This window comes from Nerophis ophidion, linkage group LG06 (assembly GCF_033978795.1).
Source record: "Nerophis ophidion isolate RoL-2023_Sa linkage group LG06, RoL_Noph_v1.0, whole genome shotgun sequence".
NCBI classification, from domain to species: domain Eukaryota; kingdom Metazoa; phylum Chordata; class Actinopteri; order Syngnathiformes; family Syngnathidae; genus Nerophis; species Nerophis ophidion.
The window spans coordinates 10087100-10107280 of record NC_084616.1 but is presented as its reverse complement, the minus strand read 5'-3'; the positions used below and the strand labels follow the sequence as shown (position 1 = coordinate 10107280).

At 39.7% G+C, this 20181-nt stretch overlaps 1 protein-coding gene across 1 annotated transcript in view; it reads left to right on the top strand.

Annotated features, from left to right (window-relative positions):
* LOC133554170 (integrin alpha-5-like) overlaps positions 1–20181 on the top strand; it is a 114500-nt gene that overhangs the window by 60539 nt on the left and 33780 nt on the right. The window contains exons 3-10 of the mRNA XM_061902608.1: positions 12016–12116; positions 13789–13912; positions 15751–15812; positions 15893–15938; positions 16000–16125; positions 18449–18493; positions 18608–18651; positions 18717–18773. Of these exons, the coding sequence (XP_061758592.1) occupies positions 12016–12116; positions 13789–13912; positions 15751–15812; positions 15893–15938; positions 16000–16125; positions 18449–18493; positions 18608–18651; positions 18717–18773 (605 nt within the window). The remainder of the gene's footprint in view (positions 1–12015; positions 12117–13788; positions 13913–15750; positions 15813–15892; positions 15939–15999; positions 16126–18448; positions 18494–18607; positions 18652–18716; positions 18774–20181) is intronic.

Below are 20181 nucleotides of genomic sequence, written 5' to 3'. Positions count from 1 at the left end.
TTCCATCTTTCTAGACTGTTCCCAACATTCTGGACTGTTCCCAACATTCCGGACTGTTCCCAACATTTTAGACTGTTCCCAACATTCTGGACTTTTTCCAGAATGTGCCCCAACATTCATAGATATCCCTATCATTCCAGAATGTCCCCAACATTCCAGAATGTCCCCAACATTACAGAATGTTCCCATCATTCCGGAATGTCCCCATCATTCCAGAATGTCCCCAACATTTTCGACTCTTCCCAGGATTTCAGCATGTTCCCAAAATTCCAGAATGTCCTCAACCTTCCAGAATGTCCCCAGCCTTCCAGAATGTCCCCAACATTCCGGAATGTTTCCATCATTCTAGACTGTTCCCAACATTCCGAACTGTTCCTAACAATTTAGACTGTTCCCAACATTCTGGACTTTTCCCAGAATGTGGCCCAACATTCATTCCGGAATGTTCCCAACATTACGGAATGTCCCCAACATTCCGGAATGTCCCCAACATTACGGAATGTTCCCATCATTCCGGAATGTCCCCATCATTCCAGAATGTCCCCAACATTTTAGACTCTTCCCAGCATTTCAGCATGTTCCCAACATTCCAGAATGTCCCCAACCTTCCAGAATGTCCCCAACATTCCATCTTTCTAGACTGTTCCCAACATTCTGGACTGTTCCCAACATTCCGGACTGTTCCCAACATTTTAGACTGTTCCCAACATTCTGGACTTTTCCCAGAATGTGCCCCAATATTCATAGATATCCCTATCATTCCAGAATGTCCCCAACATTACAGACTCTTCCCAACATTCCGGAATGTTCCGATCATTCCGGAATGTCCCCAACATTTTAGACTCTTCCCAGCATTTCAGAATGTTCCCATCATTCCAGAATGTCCCCAACCTTCCAGAATATCCCCATCATTCTAGACTGTTTCCAACATTCCGGACTGTTCCCAACATTCTGGACTTTTCCCAGAATGCGCCCCAACATTCATAGATATCACTATCATTCCGGAATGTCTCCAGCATTCCGGAATGTCCCCAACATTACGGAATGTTCCCATCATTCCGGAATGTCCCCATCATTCCAGAATGTCCCCAACATTTTAGACTCTTCCCAGCATTTCAGCATGTTCGCAACATTCCAGAATGTCCTCAACCTTCCAGAATGTCCCCAGCCTTCCAGAATGTCCCCAACATTCCGGAATGTTTCCATCATTCTAGACTGTTCCCAACATTCCGGACTGTTCCTAACAATTTAGACTGTTCCCAACATTCTGGACTTTTCCCAGAATGTGGCCCAACATTCATTCCGGAATGTTCCCAACATTACGGAATGTCCCCAACATTACGGAATGTTCCCATCATTCCGGAATGTCCCCATCATTCCAGAATGTCCCCAACATTTTAGACTCTTCCCAGCATTTCAGCATGTTCCCAACATTCCAGAATGTCCCCAACCTTCCAGAATATCCCCAACATTCCATCTTTCTAGACTGTTCCCAACATTCTGGACTGTTCCCAACATTCCGGACTGTTCCCAACATTTTAGACTGTTCCCAACATTCTGGACTTTTCCCAGAATGTGCTCCAATATTCATAGATATCCCTATCATTCCAGAATGTCCCCAACATTACAGACTCTTCCCAACATTCCGGAATGTTCCCATCATTCCGGAATGTCCCCAACATTTTAGACTCTTCCCCGCATTTCAGAATGTTCCCATCATTCCAGAATGTCCCCAACCTTCCAGAATATCCCCATCATTCTAGACTGTTTCCAACATTTCGGACTGTTCCCAACATTCTGGACTTTTCCCAGAATGCGCCCCAACATTCATAGATATCACTATCATTCCGGAATGTCCCCAGCATTCCGGAATGTCCCCAACATTACGGAATGTTCCCATTATTCCGGAATGTCCCCATCATTCCAGAATGTCCCCAACATTTTAGACTCTTCCCAGCATTTCAGCATGTTCCCAACATTCCAGAATGTCCCCAACATTCCAGAATGTCCCCAACCTTCCAGAATGTCCCCAACATTCCAGAATGTTTCAATCTTTCTAGACTGTTCCCAACATTCTGGACTGTTCCCAACATTCCGGACTGTTCCCAACATTTTAGACTGTTCCCAACATTTTAGACTGTTCCCAACATTCTGGACTTTTCCCAACATTCTGGACTTTTCCCAGAATGTGCCCCAATATTCATAGATATCCCTATCATTCCAGAATGTCCCCAACATTACAGACTCTTCCCAACATTCCGGAATGTTCCCATCATTCCGGGATGTCCCCAACATTTTAGACTCTTCCCAGCATTTCAGAATGTTCCCATCATTCCAGAATATCCCCAAACTTCCAGAATGTCCCCAACCTTCCAGAATATCCCCAACATTAGACTGTTCCCAACATTCTGGACTGTTCCCAACATATTTGGACTGTTCCCAACATTCCAGAATGTCCCCAAACTTCCAGAATGTCCCCATCATTTAGGAATCTCACCATCATTCCAGAATGTTCCCAACATTCACAGATACCCCTATCAATCCAGAATGTCCCAAACATTCCACAATGTTCCCATCATTCAGGACTGTTCCCAACATTCTAGACGGTTCCCAACATTCCAGATTGTCCCCAAACTTCCAAAATGTCCCCATCATTTAGGAATGTCAGCATCATTCTAGACTGTTCCCTACATTCCACAATGTTCCCATCATTCTAGACTGTTCCCAACATTCTAGACGGTTCCCAACATTCCAGATTGTCCCCAAACTTCCAAAATGTCCCCATCATTTAGGAATGTCAGCATCATTCTAGACTGTTCCCATCATTCTAGACTGTTCCCAACATTCTAGACTGTTCCCAACATTCTAGACGGTTCCCAACATTCCAGATTGTCCCCAAACTTCCAAAATGTCCCCATCATTTAGGAATGTCAGCATCATTCTAGACTGTTCCCATCATTCTAGACTGTTCCCAACATTCTAGACTGTTCCCAACATTCTAGAATGTTGGGGCTTGGACTAATGTGTTCTGTACTGCCACCGAAGGGACCGGAGTTCAGATTAGAACTACGTTATGTGAACGATGCTTTACCACAGCAATGTGCCAACTTGGAACCAGGGTAGTCCGGTGTAACGGTACTAGTATAAGGTAACACTTTAGTATGGGGAACATATTTACCATTAATTACTTGCCTATTAAAGTAACCGAGACTTAATTCAGAGTTATTTTGACACTAGGGGAACATATAAGGGTTAGGGTTACTAACATAACCCTACCCCCAACCCTGGATCGGTTCACAGCCAAGTGTGAAGCAACTGGGATGAGAATCAGCACTTCCAAGTCCGAGTCCATGGTCCTCGCCCGGGAAAGGGTGGAGTGCCATCTCCAAAGTTGGGAAGGAGACCCTGCCCCAAGTGGAGGAGTCCAAGTACCTGGAAGTCTTGTTCATAAGAAAGGGAAGAGTGGTCGTGAGATTGAAAGGCGGATCGGTGCGGCGTCTTCAGTAATGCGGACGCTGTATCGATCCGTTGTGGTCAAAAAGGAGCTGATCCGGAAGGCAAAGCTCTCAATTTCCCGGTGGATCTACGTTCCCATGCTCACCTATGGTCTTGAGCTTTGGGTTAAGACCGAAAGGACAAGATCACGGGTACAAGCGGCCCTTAGAGATAGGGCAAGAAGCTCTGTAGTCCGGGAGGAGCTCAGAGTAAAGCCGCCGATCCTCCACATGGAGAGGAGCCAGATGAGGTGGTTCGGGCATCTGGTCAGGATGCCACCCGAACGCCTCCCTAGGGAGGTGTTTGGGTGACGTCCGACCGGCAGGAGAAACTATACGGTACAAGCCTAGATCTTTCCATCTGTCGGTCGCCTCGGCAACCAAACATACACAACTCGACCTCGGCCTCGGCCTCGCACTCCCTGGTGGCTCTGAATTATTCGCGCCGACACCTGGGAGTTGTGAAAACAGAGCGGTGTGTTCTTAAAGGTTGAAAGCGATTAGCCGAAGCAACAGGCTCGCAGGTCACGTCCTGTAATTGCCAGCATGGCTGAGGTACTACGTTTCATGCTGGGACACCACAGGTTTTTAGGCCCGATGCAGGTGCACCTGGGTCATGAAATAAATGCAGTCCTGGCTTCCACTCCTGGTCACGGTCGTAATCCTCTTGAGAAGATGACATTTAGCGCCACGATCTGGACGTGGAAACGAGAGAACTGGAGGCAGAAGTGTGTCGGAACACAGAGCCATGTTGCTACCAGGGCTGCGGTCCAAAGACGGAATGTTTTCCTTGGACCGGAGCCCTCGAGCTGTTCCACAAAGACGCGTACCAGACCTCCGGCTCGCGTCGTGCTCGCCTTACATCTTGACTTTGCTCGGCGATCGCCAGACCTCCAGAGAGCGGAGCAACACGTTTGCGGTTCCCGACCAGGAACTGCGGTTTTTGGACTAAAGGACTGTCAATTTTGTTTGCATTTTGATCTCAGCGGAGGCGCAGATGCGGCATATGTCTGCCAATGAAGCTGCAAAAGTCTTAAACCTGACTCCCGCGACCATCTGTCTTGTCGAGGAGCGTTGGAGCGGGGGGGGGGGATCAGGGGCCAGGTGTTCAAACGGACTCCAGGGTCAGTGGGGTTAAGCTCTCCCGATTTGCTCCAAAACAGATCCTCTGCCTGGTGCAGTCCGTGGTATGATCTTGGTATTTGTTTAGCAAAATGCATTTATTTCATTGAGTTTGGAACGGAGTCAGGTTGATAGATTCTAACTTCAACTAATTCCACACATCCTAGGCAGTCAAACTATCCATTTACCAAGTTCAGAATTTTTTTTTTCCAGGATTTCCCAGAATCCCCGTTTTTTCCAAACCGTATTTTCACCCTTTTTTCTGGCGACTACTCCTTCCACGTTTTACAACCCACGTCAACTGTTCCACCGCCAAAAAAACAAAGTTTTCTTAACTGGAAAAATTCCCGGTTTTCCCGAAATTCCAGGAACTCCGTAATAACATTTTTCAATTAAAAATGTTTCTACTTCAACATTTCTGGACAGATTTGAAAAAATTCCAACACCAATCGTTTCATCTGATTCAGAACATTCATGTCTTTTAGAATTTTCCAATAAATTCCCAGAATTTTAGGTTTTCCTGGACATTTTTCCCCATTCAAAATTAATTGGTCATTTTTCAAACTTCCCCCATTTCCACATTTTTCAACTGATTCCACTTTTAACATATTCCACTCATTCTAAACATTCAAACTATCCATTTCCCAAGTTCAAAAAAATATATTCCAGGATTTCCCAGAATGGCCGTTTTTTCAAACTCCATTTTGACACTTTTTTCTGGCGACTACTCCTTCCACATTTTTCAACTGTTCCGCGGTCAAAACATTCCTCTTAATCAGGACGAAATAAAAAGTTGTTTGTTTTTTTTAAATGGAAAAATTCCAGATTTTCCCGAAATTCCAGGAACTCCGAAATACCAGTTTTCAATTAAAAATGTTACGTCTTCAACATTTTTCGACCGATTTGAAAAATTCCAACACCAATTGTTTCATCTGATTCAGAGAATTCAAGTCTTTTAGAGTTTTCCAAAAAATTCCCAGAATTCCAGGTTTTCCTGGACATCTTTCCCCATTCAAAATGAATTGGCCGTTTTTCAAACTTCCACCATTTCCACATTTTTCAACCGAGTGCACCTTCAACATATTCCACTCATCCTAGACATTCAAACTATCCATTTCCCAATTAATAAATAAATAAAAATCCAGGATTTCCCAGAATGCCCGGTTTTTCAAACCCTTTTTTCTGGCGACTACTCCTTCCACATTTTTCAATTTTTCCACCGTCAAAACATTCTTCTTAATCAGGACAAATTTTTTTTATTTTTTTTAAACTGACCGATTTGAAAAATTCCAACACCGACCATTCCAACTCATTCATAACATTCACGTCTTTTAGCATTTTTCAAAAAAATCCCAGAATTCCAGGTTATACTGGATATTTTTTCCCATTCAAATTGAACTGGACATATTTCAAACTTCCACCATTTCCACATTTTTTAACCGTTCCACCGTCAAAACATTCCTCTTAATCATGACAAAAAAAATGTGTTTTTTTTTTAAACTGGAAAAATTCCCGGTTTTCCTGAAATTCCAGGAACTCCGTAATACCATTTTTCAATTAAAAATGTTACGTCTTCAACATTTCTCGACAGATTTGAAAAATTCCAACACCAACCATTTCAAGTCATTCAGAACAGTCATGTCTTTTAGAATTTTCCAATAAATTCCCAGAATTTTAGGTTTTCCTGGACATTTTTCCCCATTCAAAATTAATTGGTCATTTTTCAAACTTCCACCATTTCCACATTTTTCAACCGATTCCACCTTCAACATATTCCACTCATCCTAAACATTCAAACTATGAATTTCCCAAGTTAAAAAAAAATTAATTCCAGGATTTCCAGAATGCCCTTTTTTTCAAACTCTATTTTCACCCTTTTTTCTGGCGAAAACTCCTTCCACATTTTTCAACTGTTCCGCGGTCAAAACATTCCTCTTAATCAGGACGGAATAAAAAGTTGTTTGTTTTTTTTAAATGGAAAAATTCCAGATTTTCCTGAAGTACCAGGAACTCCGTAATACCATTTCTCAATTAAAAATGTTACTTCTTCAACATTTCTAGACGAATTTGAAAAATTCCAACACCAACCATCTCAACTCATTCATAACATTTAAGTATTTTAGCAATTTTTAAAAAATTTCCCAAAATTCCAGGTTATCCTGGACATTTTTCCCCATTCAAAATGAATTGGCCATTTTTCAAACTTCCACCATTTACACATTTTTCAACCGATTTCACCTTCAACATATTCCACTCATTCTAGACATTCAAACTATCAATTTCCCAAGTAAAAAAAAATGCAGGATTTCTCAGAATGCCTGTTTTTTCAAACCCTATTTTCACCCTTTTTTCTGGCAACTACACCGTCCACATTTTTCAACCCACGTCAACCGTTCTGCCGTCAAAACATTCCTCTTAATCAGGACCGAAAAACAAGTTGTTTGAACTGAAAAAATTCCTGGTTTTCCTGAAATTCCAGGAATTCCGTAATACAATTTCTCGATTAAAAATGTTACTACTTCAACATTTCTCAACCGATTTGAAAAATTCCAACACCGACCATTTCAACCCATTCATAACATTCAAATCTTTTAGCATTTTGCCAAAAATTCCCAGAATTCCAGGTTATCCTGGATATTTTTCCCCATTCAAATTGAACTGGACATATTTCAAACTTCCACCATTTCCACATTTTTCAACCGTTCCACCGTCAAAACATTCTTCTTAATCAGGACAAAAAAATTAGTTTTTTTGAAACTGGAAAAATTGCCGGTTTTCCTGAAATTCCAGGAATTCCGTAATACCATTTCTCGATTAAAAATGTGACTACTTCAACATTTCTCGACCGATTTGAAAAATTCCAACATTGACCATTCCCACTCATTCATAACATTCACATCTTTTAGCATTTTTCAAAACATTCCCAGAATTCCAGGTTATCCTGGATATTTTTCCCCATTCAAATTGAACTGGACATATTTCAAACTTCCACCATTTCCACATTTTTCAACCGTTCCACCGTCAAAACATTCCTCTTAATCAGGACAAAAAAAATAGTTATTTTTAAAGTGCAAAAATTCCCGGTTTTCCCGAAATTCCAGGAATTCCTTAATACCATTTCTCGATTAAAAATGTTACTACTTCAACATTTCTCAACCGATTTGAAAAATTCCAACACCGACCATCCCAACTCATTCAAGTCTTTTAGCATTTTTCAAAAAATTCCCACAATTTCTGGTTATCCTGGATATTTTTCCCCATTCAAATTGAACTGGACATATTTCAAACTTCCACCATTTCCACATTTTTCAACCGTTCCACCGTCAAAACATTCCTCTTAATCAGGACAAAAAAAAATAGTTATTTTTAAAGTGCAAAAATTCCCGGTTTTCCCGAAATTCCAGGAATTCCTTAATAACATTTTCCGATTAAAAATGTTACTACTTCAACATTTCTCAACCGATTTGAAAAATTCCAACACCGACCATTCCAACTCATTCAAGTCTTTTAGCATTTTTCCAAAAATTCCCAGAATTCCTGGTTATCCTGGATATTTTTCCCCATTCAAATTGAACTGGACATATTTCAAACTTCCACATTTTTCAACCGTTCCACCGTCAAAACATTCCTCTCGGTTGGTAGAGTGGCCGTGCCGGTAACTCCAGGGTTGTAGGTTCGATTCCCGCTTCCGGCATCCTAGTCACTGCCGTTGTGTCCTTGGGCAAGACACGTGACCCACCTGCTCCCAGTGCCACCCACACTGGTTTAAATGTAACTTAGATATTGGGTTTCACTATGTAAAGCGCTTTGAGTCACTCGAGAAAAGCGCTATATAAATGTAATTCACTTCACACTTCACTTCTTAATCAGGACAAAAAATAATAGTCTTTTTAAACCGGAAAAATTCCCGGTTTTCGCGAAATTCCAGAACTTCAACATTCCTTGACCGATTTGAAAAATTCCAACACCGACCATTTCAACTCATTCATAACATTCAAATCTTTTAGCATTTTTCAAAAAATTCCCAGAATTCCAGGTTATCCTGGATAATTTTCCCCATTCAAATTGAACTGGACATATTTCAAACGTCCACATTTTTCAACCGTTCCGCCGTCAAAACATTCCTCTTAATCAGGACAAAAAAAATTAGTTTTTTTTAAACTGGAAAAAATCCCGGTTTTCCCGAAATTCCAGGAATTCTGTAATACCATTTCTCGATTAAAAATGTTACTACTTCAACATTTCTCAACCGATTTGAAAACTTCCAACACCGACCATTCCAACTCATTCAAGTCTTTTAGCATTTTTTTAAAAAATCCCAGAATTCCTGGTTATCCTGGATATTTTTCCCCATTCAAATTGAACTGGACATATTTCAAACTTCCACCATTTCCACATTTTTCAACCGTTCCACCGTCAAAACAGTCCTCTTAATCAGGACAAAAAAATTAGTTTTTTTTAAACTGGAAAAAATCCCCGGTTTTCACGAAATTCCAGGAATTCCTTAATACCATTTCTCAATTAAAAATGTTACTACTTCAACATTTCTCGACCGATTTGAAAAATTCCAACACCGACCATTCCAACTCATTCAAGTCTTTTAGCATTTTTCAAAAAAATTCCCAGAATTCCAGGTTATCCTGGATAATTTTCCCCATTCAAACTGAACTGGACATATTTCAAACGTCCACATTTTTCAACCGTTCCGCCGTCAAAACATTCCTCTTAATCAGGACAAAAAAATTAGTTTTTTTGAACCTGAAAAAATTCCCGGTTTTCCCGAAATTCCAGGAATTTTGTAATACCATTTCTCGATTAAAAATGTTACTACTTCAACATTTCTCAACCGATTTGAAAAATTCCAACACCGACCATTCCAACTCATTCAAGTCTTTTAGCATTTTTCAAAAAATTCCCAGAATTCCTGGTTATCCTGGATATTTTTCCCCATTCAAATTGAACTGGACATATTTCAAACTTCCACATTTTTCAACCGTTCCACCGTCAAAACATTCCTCTCAGTTGGGCGAGTGGCCGTGCCGGTAACTCCAGGGTTGTAGGTTCGATTCCCGCTTCCGCCATCCTAGTCACTGCCGTTGTGTCCTTGGGCAAGACACTTGACCCACCTGCTCCCAGCGCCACCCACACTGGTTTAAATGTAACTTAGATATTGGGTTTCACTATGTAAAGCGCTTTGAGTCACTCGAGAAAAGCGCTATATAAATGTAATTCACTTCACACTTCACTTCTTAATCAGGACAAAAAAAAATAGTCTTTTTAAACCGGAAAAATTCCCGGTTTTCGCGAAATTCCAGGACTTCAACATTCCTTGACCGATTTGAAAAATTCCAACACCGACCATTTCAACTCATTCATAACATTAAAATCTTTTAGCATTTTTCAAAAAATTCCCAGAATTCCAGGTTATCCTGGATAATTTTCCCCATTCAAACTGAACTGGACATATTTCAAACGTCCACATTTTTCAACCGTTCCGCCGTCAAAACATTCCTCTTAATCAGGACAAAAAAAATAGTTTTTTTTAAAGTGCAAAAATTCCCGGTTTTCCCGAAATTCCAGGAATTCTGTAATACCATTTCTCGATTAAAAATGTTACTACTTCAACATTTCTCAACCGATTTGAAAAATTCCAACACCTACCATTCCAACTCATTCAAGTCTTTTAGCATTTTTCAAAAAATTCCCAGAATTCCTGGTTATCCTGGATATTTTTCCCCATTCAAATTGAACTGGACATATTTCAAACTTCCACCATTTCCACATTTTTCAACCGTTCCACCGTCAAAACATTCCTCTTAATCAGGACAAAAAAAATAGTTTTTTTAAACTGCGAAAATTCCCGGTTTTCCCGAAATTCCAGGAATTCCGTAATACCATTTCTCGATTAAAAATGTTACTACTTCAACGTTTCTCGACCGATTTGAAAAATTCAAACACCGACCATTCCAACTCATTCATAACATTCAAGCCTTTTAGCATTTTTCAAAAAATTCCCAGAATTCCAAGTTACCCTGGATATGTTTCCCCATTCAAATTGAACATGACATATTTCAAACTTCCACCATTTCCACATTTTTCAACCGTTCCACCGTCAAAACATTCCTCTTAATCAGGACAAAAAAAATAGTTCTTTTTAAAGTGCAAAAATTCACGGTTTTCCCGAAATTCCAGGAATTCCTTAATAACATTTCTCGATTAAAAATGTTACTACTTCAACATTTCTCAACCGCTTTGAAAAATTCCAACATTGACCATTTCAACTCATTCATAACATTCACATCTTTTAGCATTTTTCAAAAAAATCCCAGAATTCCAGGTTATCCTGGATATTTTTCCCCATTCAAATTGAACTGGACATATTTCAAACTTCCACCATTTCCACATTTTTTAACCGTTCCACTGTCAAAACATTCCTCTTAATCAGGACCAAAAAAAATTAGGTTTTTTTAAACTGGAAAAAATCACGGTTTTCCCGAAATTCACAGGAATTCCTTAATACCATTTCTCGATTAAAAATGTTACTACTTCAACATTTCTCAACCGATTTGAAAAATTCCAACACCGACCATTCCAACTCATTCAAGTCTTTTAGCATTTTTCAAAAAATTCCCAGAATTCCTGGTTATCCTGGATATTTTTCCCCATTCAAATTGAACCGGACATATTTCAAACTTCCACATTTTTCAACCGTTCCACCGTTAATCAGGACAAAAAAAAATAGTCTTTTTAAACCGGAAAAATTCCCGGTTTTCGCGAAATTCCAGGACTTCAACATTCCTTGACCGATTTGAAAAATTCCAACACCGACCATTTCAACTCATTCAGAACATTCAAGTCTTTTAACATCCATCCATTTTCCTACCGCTTCTCCCTTTTGGGGTGGCCGGGAGTTGCTGGAGCCGATCTCAGGTGGAAGGCGGGGCACACCCTGGACAAGTCGCCCAAAAAATTCCCACTTTTTTCCCCCCAAATTCCCAAATGTTCATTTAAAAATCCCCATTGAAATGAACGGGACATTTTTCAAAGTGGCTCCTCTTCAACAATTCGTCATTTTGAAGTTGGACTTCAGCATTGGAGCACTAGCACGCAATTCCTTGAGGAATTGCCTCATCTTTTCTAAAATGTTGCCTCACCTCGATGCTTGTGAGAAACATAACAGCACACATTTTTACGGGTATAAAAAAACAACAGAAATGTACACAAAGGCTCCACTAAAACACAACTGATGAGCGTTTCAAGACAGATTTACACTTCTGCTGCTAAATCTGTCATCTGTGTCATGTTTTTTCGCATTTTTGTGCGTGTTTTGTTTGCATTTTTTCACCCAGGCTTCACAAAATTCTTTGCGTTAACGGAAATATGTGTGTGTCCGTCACAGGGGATCGCAACTTCCTGATCAACGATACGCAGCACCAGATCGACTTCAAGTCCCACCAGTGGTTCGGCGCCACCGTGCGTTCCCACGGCGACACCATTCTGGTGAGTTGACGCCGACGTTCCGCAGATGCCGACCCCACGACACTTTTTCTCAGAATGAACTCCCCCCCCGGGCTAATAATAAACTCCAGGAAATAACCACTCTTTTTTCAACACATCTCATTTGGTCATTATGGCAAGAAAAAGTTGGAGTGTAAAAGTCAGGTTAGATTGTCAACAAATTCTCCATAACCGTCAGTAATGTAGAGTTAGCACTAATCTTGTACGCTAGTGTAGTATAACGGTACTAATGAGTCAAAAACGGTACTATACCCTGTTTGAAAAGTCATCAGGTGGTGACATTGCGGGTATTTTACCAGCAGAGGAGCATGTTCGGCAGCACACACGCACAGAGTACTTACAAGCAGACGCGGTGTGTAGACAGAAAAGGGAGAACGCACACATTTTGGTGTAAAAAGTAAAGATAAAGGTGAAGTTATAACACTGAAACACATGGCTTTAAGACATGGCTTGCTAGCTAGCGGCTAATGTCCGTTTGCAACTTCTGAATCACTCACCCTCGCCTCCAAGGTGACAAATAAAGTAAGCTTCTTACAAGAAGCATTATCACCAGTGCACAAAGCAAGGTCCATAGAGACATGGATGAACTTGACTGGCCTGCACAGAGTCTTGACCTGAACCCGATAGAACCCCTTTTAGATGAATTAGAACAAAGACTGAGCGCCAGGCCTTCTCCACCAACATCAGCGTGTGACCTCACCAAGGAATGGTGGAAAATTCCTACAACCTTGTGGACAGCCTTCCCAGAAGAGTTGAAGCTGCAAAAGGTCATATTGAGCCCTATGGGTTAGGAATGGGATGACACTTCCAAGTTCATATGCGGGTCAAGGAAGGTGGCCAAATATTCGACACGTATCTCTTATGTTGGACTGCCATCTACTGATCATTTCACCATGTACCAAAAAAAATTGCTTCGAGGTCGGTAAGCTTTAAGACGTGGCTTGCTAGCTAGCGGCTAATGTCCGTTTGCAACTTCTGAATCACTCACCCTCGCCTCCAAGGTGACAAATAAAGTAAGCTTCTTACAAGAAGCATTATCACCAGTGCACACAGCAAGGTCCATAAAGACATGGATGAACTTGACTGGCCTGCACAGAGTCTTGACCTGAACCCGATAGAACCCCTTTTATATGAATTAGAACAAAGACTGAGCGCCAGGCCTTCTCCACCAACATCAGCGTGTGACCTCACCAATGAATGGTGGAAAATTCCTACAACCTTGTGGACAGCCTTCCCAGAAGAGTTGAAGATGCAATAGCATATTGAGCCCTATGGGTTAGGAATGGGATGACACTTCCAAGTTCATATGCGGGTCAAGGAAGGTGGCCAAATAGTCGACACGTATCTCTTATGTTGGACTGCCATCTACTGGTCATTTCACCATGTACCAAATAAAATTGCTTCGAGGTCGGTAAGCACAACTTGTAAGGCGCACTGTCGAATTTCGAGGGGGAAAAAGGATTTTAAGTGCGCCAGTTACGTCTTAGTCTCGGGGTCCGATAGCAGGGGTCGTGACCCGGGTTGGGTTTCGTGGCTACCCTCCTCCAGATGCTAGCCCCCCCCTCCCTCACTGTTGTAGCAACTGGGAAAACATCTCTGGCTTAGAACAATATATATCCACTGACCCCCCCGCCCCCCCCCTCCTGTCCCACAGGCCTGCGCGCCGCTCTACTCGTGGCGGACGGAGAAGGACGTGGCGCGATCGGACGCTACCGGCACTTGTTACCTCTCCGTGCAGAACTTCACCAAGTTTGTGGAGTACGCCCCCTGCAGGACAGGTGACCGCCGTTGTCGCTCCGTGGCCTTCTCGCTTTTGACGGCGGAGGCGGCGTGTAATGAAAGACAATTATGTTTTCTTTGGTCACACAAAAATCAATATTACCTCAGCAATGTGGGAATATGATGATTGTAAGGCAGGTTTATTGTACAAGTGCGCCCTGGAATATGATTTGTCTCCGAGACATCTTTAGAGACACTTTAACTTTGGAAAAGGAATTATTTGTATTTTTGAAAAATATTAAATATATATATTTATTTCTTTTTGATAAATAAACATCACAATTATTTGTATGTATATATATATATATATATATATATATATTTATATATATATATACACATAAATAATACATTATATTATATATTTGTGTGTGTGTATATGTATATACATATATATAAACAAATAATTGTTTTGTATCTATTGACAATTAAAATGTAATATATATTTATATATTTTTAAATATATATAGTAAAAATAATGCAGTTTATTATATATGTGTATGTGTGTTTGTATATATATATATATATATATATATATATATATATACAAATATTTGTGATGTATTTATTAATTATTAAAATGAAATATATATATATATATATGTTTTAAATGTACATATATAAATAGTTTATATTATATATATATATATATATATGTGTGTGTGTGTGTCTTTATATATATGTGTAGATATATATATATTTATACAAATAATTGTGATATGTTTATTAATTATTAAAATGAAATACATATATATATATTTTTAAATATATATATATTAAAAAAATTCTACAGTTTATTTTATATATATATATATATGTGTGTGTGTGTGTGTGTGTGTGTGTGTGTGTGTGTATATATATATATATATATATATGTATGTATGTACAAATAATTGTGATGTATTTATTATTAACATTTTATATACATTTTTTTTATTGTTTTTATATATATATATATATATATAAATAAAACAGTACATTACACATATTTATATATAATATACTGTATTTATATATATTTTATAATAATTAAATACATCACAATTATTTGTATTTACATATATTTATATGTATGTATATATATAAATATATATATATACACACACACACACTTATATGTTTGTGTGTGTGTGTGTGTGTGTGTAAATATATATACAAATAATTGGGATGTATTTATTAATGATTAAAATTAAATATATATTGTTTAATAATATATACAAAAAATACAGTGTATATATATATGTATATATATATATATATATATATATATATATATATATATATATGTGTGTGTGTGTGTGTGTGTGTGTGTGTTATACAATCGTAAGCATTCTAATATTAGCATTTTGGGGAAAATTTGCACCTATACACTTCAGTGTCAAATATTTTTTTACTTGACAAATGATACCTGTTAGCATGCTAGCTTATTTTAAGCTAATTTTGCAGGTCACAATATGGTACTTCATGCATGCTAACGTTAGCAGGCTGGCATTTTTCCGGTCGACACCTCCATAGTAAAACACTGTACTTTTGGTCATTGACGCATGTTACTGTTAGCATTTCAGCATGCTAACATGAGCATATTGGATTTTTCAATCTCTTTCAACATGTTATTGGTAGCATGTTAGCATGCTATATATATATATATTTTTTTAGCTATTTTTGCTCATATATTTTGTGTTACTTGACATGTTACCGGCCAGCATGCTTTGACTATTCAGCTATACCAGCAAATTTGTACTGAAATTCCATTTTGTTGTTATTTGGGGGAAAAAAATACTGGATTTGAAGATAAAAACGACTAAAATGTATTATTCATCTTATCTTATGTGCGTAGAAATCAGCGATGAGGGAGGTCAAGGCTACTGTCAAGGAGGATTCAGTGCCGACTTCACCACGGTAAAACCCTCATTCTCCTACCGGGGTTTTGTTTTCTTTCCGTCTCGCTCCGTCGCCATAGTAACCTGCTTCCCTTTCAGGACGGCCGGGTGGTGCTGGGCGGGCCGGGCAGCTACTTCTGGCAAGGTACGTGGACGTGGCCGCTTGGCCAAACGCCCGCTGACCTTCTCTTGTGGCGTCTCGACAGGTCAGGTGATCTCCGCGGACAAGGAGGACATCATCAAGACTTACTACCCGGGGTACTTCATGCAGTCCGTGGACGGTCAGATCCAGACCAAGCAAGTCCAGGCTCAACACGACGACAGCTACCAAGGTCCGTTAATCCTCGTTTGCCCTCGTCTCTCCTTTCTGGGTTCCGCAAAACCCCCAAACTAGTGACGTTTTCACCTTGTGTAAATGCTAAATAAAAAGAGAATACAACAAATCCTTTTCAACTTATATTCAATTGAATAGACTGCAAAACAATAATAATAATAATAATTAAAAAATATCAATGGCATATCAAATAAAATTTAAATACAAATTTAATGCCTCTTTTCTATTTGCAGCCTTCTTAGGTAAATATCAAAATATATTGTAGCGTCTTGAAAGAGTTAGTGCTGCAAGGGTTTCTGGGTAATTGTTCTGTTGTGTTTATGTTATGTTACAGTGCAGATGTTCTCCCGAAATGTGTTTGTCATCCTTGTTTGGTGTTAGTTCACAGTGTGGTGCATATTTGTAATAGTGTTAAAATACCCTCAGTGTGACCTGTATGGCTGTTGACCAAGTGTGCCTTGCATTCACTTATGTGTGTAATAGCCGCATATATTATCAAATAAAATTTAAATACAAATTTAATGCCTCTTTTCTATTTGCAGCCTTCTGAGGTAAATATCAAAATATAATGCAGCGTCTTGAAATAGTTAGTGCTGCAAGGGATTCTGGGTAATTGTTCTGTTGTGTTTATGTTATGCTACAGTGCAGATGTTCTCCCGAAATGTGTTTGTCATTCTTGTTTGGTGTTAGTTCACAGTGTGGTGCATATTTGTAATAGTGTTAAAATACCCTCAGTGTGACCTGTATGGCTGTTGACCAAGTGTGCCTTGCATTCACTTATGTGTGTAATAGCCGCATATATTATCAAATACAATTTAAATACAAATGTAATGCCTCTTTTCTATTTGCAGCCTTCTGAGGTAAATATCAAAATATAATGCAGCGTCTTGAAAGAGTTAGTGCTGCAAGGGATTCTGGGTAATTGTTCTGTTGTGTTTATGTTATGTTACAGTGCAGATGTTCTCCCGAAATGTGTTTGTCATTCTTGTTTGGTGTTAGTTCACAGTGTGGTGCATATTTGTAATAGTGTTAAAATACCCTCAGTGTGACCTGTATGGCTGTTGACCAAGTGTGCCTTGCATTCACTTATGTGTGTAATAGCCGCATATATTATGCGAGTGGGCCTGCACGCTGTTTGTGTGGAGGAAATGCGGACGTGACGACAGGTTGTAGAGAATGCTAAAGGCCCTCAATATTGTTGTCCAGGTAAAAAATTGGGGAGAATGCTTGCCCCGGGAGATTTTCGGGAGGGGCACTGAACTTCGGGAGGATTGGCAAGTTGAGAAACCGCTGGTGTGTAATAACGGCGGGCCAGCTGTAATCTTAATTTGATATCGCCTCAAGGGCCAAATTAAATTACACGGCGGGCCAGAGTTTGACACCCATGATCTACGGTCTGTAATACCACCAAAAGGTTCAGAGAATCTGGAGAAATCCCTGCACATAAGCCATGACATTACGCACCTTCCATCCCTGAGGTGGTACTGCATCAAAAAGGGACATCAGTGTGTAAAGGATATCACCACATGGGCTCGGGAACACTTAAAAAAAAAACACTGCCTAACTACAGTGAGTTGCTACATCTGTAAGTGCAAGTTAAAACTCTATTACGCGAAGCCAAAGCCATTTATCAACAACACCCAGAAACGCCAAGCCCGAGCTCATCTCAGATGGACTGATGCAAAGTAGGAAAAAGTGTTCCGTGGTCTGACAAGGTCACATATCAAATTGTTTTCGGAAACTGTGGACGTGGTGTCCGGCGGACCAAAGAGGAAAAGAACCATCCGGATTGTTCTAGGCGCGAAGTGTAAAAGTCAGCATGTGTGATGGTATGGGGGTGTATTAGTGGCCAAGGCATGGGTAACTTACACATCTGTGAAGGCACCATTAATGCTGAAAGGTACATACAGCTTTTGGAGCAATCCAAGCAACGCTATCATGGACGCCCCTGCTTATTTCAGCAAGACGACGCCAAACCTTTTACTATGAAGAGTGCAGGTACTAGACTGGCCTGCCTTTAGTCCAGACCTGGATCTGTGGTGCAATATGAAGGCTAAAATATGAGGCAGGAGACTGTTGAACAACCTAAGCTGTACATCAAGCAAGAATGGGAAAGAATTCCACTTCAAAAATGTGTCTCCTCAGTTCCCAAACCTGCACTGAGTGTTGTTACAAGGAAAGGCCATGTAACACACTGGTAAAAATGCCTTTTTTGTAATGTGTTGCTGCCATTAAATTCTAAGTTCATGATTCTCTTTTTTATTTAGCATTTTCACAAGGTGACAACTCTTGTAGCTTCACTTTGTGTACGCTCTCCGCAGGATACTCCGTGGCTGTGGGCGACTTCACCGGGGATCAAGTAGAAGGTAAAACTCCATGTAACGTCCCCACACACACACACACACACACACACACGCATGGCCGCCAGTGGAGAACATAAAGCCTCATGTTTTACAATCCCCGCTCCATTTCCCTTTTAGACTTTGTGGCCGGCGTTCCGAAAGGAGTCATGCTTTACGGACTGGTAAGAAAGCTCCGTTTTTTGGAAAATCCAAGTCACATTTCTCAATACGACATTTGTTGCTACAGGTGTCCGTCTTGAACGGGACAGACTTGAAAACCATGATTAACTACACCGGCGAGCAGGTGAGTGACGGACACATACCATAAATAGACGTGGAACTTCATCTTTATATACATGGCTACATTTTTTATATATATATATGTACATATATATATGTGTCAGAGTTAGTTTGTGACGAACCCCAAGATGCAGAGAAGGAGGCAGGCATGGAGTAAGGAAGGTTTAATAAAAATAATAGAACTAGAACAAACAAAAGGGGTACAACAAAAAGCGCGCACAAAGCGGATAACCAACTAAAAGAGCTAGCATGGGAGCTAGAAAACAAAAGGAACTTGGCATGGAAGCTAGCAAAAACAAAAAGGGGCCTTGCGTGGAAGCTAGCAGGAAAATAGACGTCATACTTGTAATATGAAAACAAACTGGAAGCAGGGAACAAAAAACAGTAAAGTACAAACATCGAACAAATATAGCTCGCGGCCACGCTGCAAAGACACGACAGGAGCGAAAATACATGACAGGTAGCGACGACAAGAGCGACAATACAATCCAGCACTGACTGGAGGACAAAAGCCGGTACAAATAGGAGCGAGCTGATTGACGCCAGGTGTGGCCAGGCACCATTCAGCCGCAGTTGAGGGGAAACAGCGCACAGGGAAAGAACACAGGAAACAGACAAAATAAGAGCGCTGACAGGAACTAAAAACAGGAAATACTAAACACACACACAGAGGAAAAACTAAAACGCAAGAAAACTGTCAGTGGCAAGCCTGACAATATGTATATATACATATATATATATATTTATATATATATATATATATATATATGTATATGTGTATGTATGTATATATGTATATATGTGTGTATGTACATATATATGTATGTATATATATATGTATGTATATATGTGTATATATATATGTATGTATGTATGTATGTATGTATATATGTTTACATATATATGTGTATGTATATATGTGTATATATACGTATATGTATGTATATATGTGTATATATATATGTATATGTATGTATGTATATATGTGTATATATATATGTATATGTATGTATGTATATATGTGTATATATATGTATAAGTATGTATGTATATATGTGTATATATACTGTATATGTATATGTATGTATGTATATATGTGTTTGTATATATATATATGTATGTTTGTATATATATGTATATGTATATATGTGTATATATATGTATATGTATGTATATATTTATGTATGTATATATGTGTATATGAAGCGACCGGAATGAGAATCAGCACCTCCAAGTCCGAGTCCATGGTTCTCGCCCGGAAAAGGGTGGAGTGCCATCTCCGGGTTGGGGAGGAGACCCTGCCCCAAGTGGAGGAGTTCAAGTACCTAGGAGTCTTGTTCACGAGTGGGGGAAGAGTGGATCGTGAGATCGACAGGCGGATCGGTGCGGCGTCTTCAGTAATGCGGACGTTG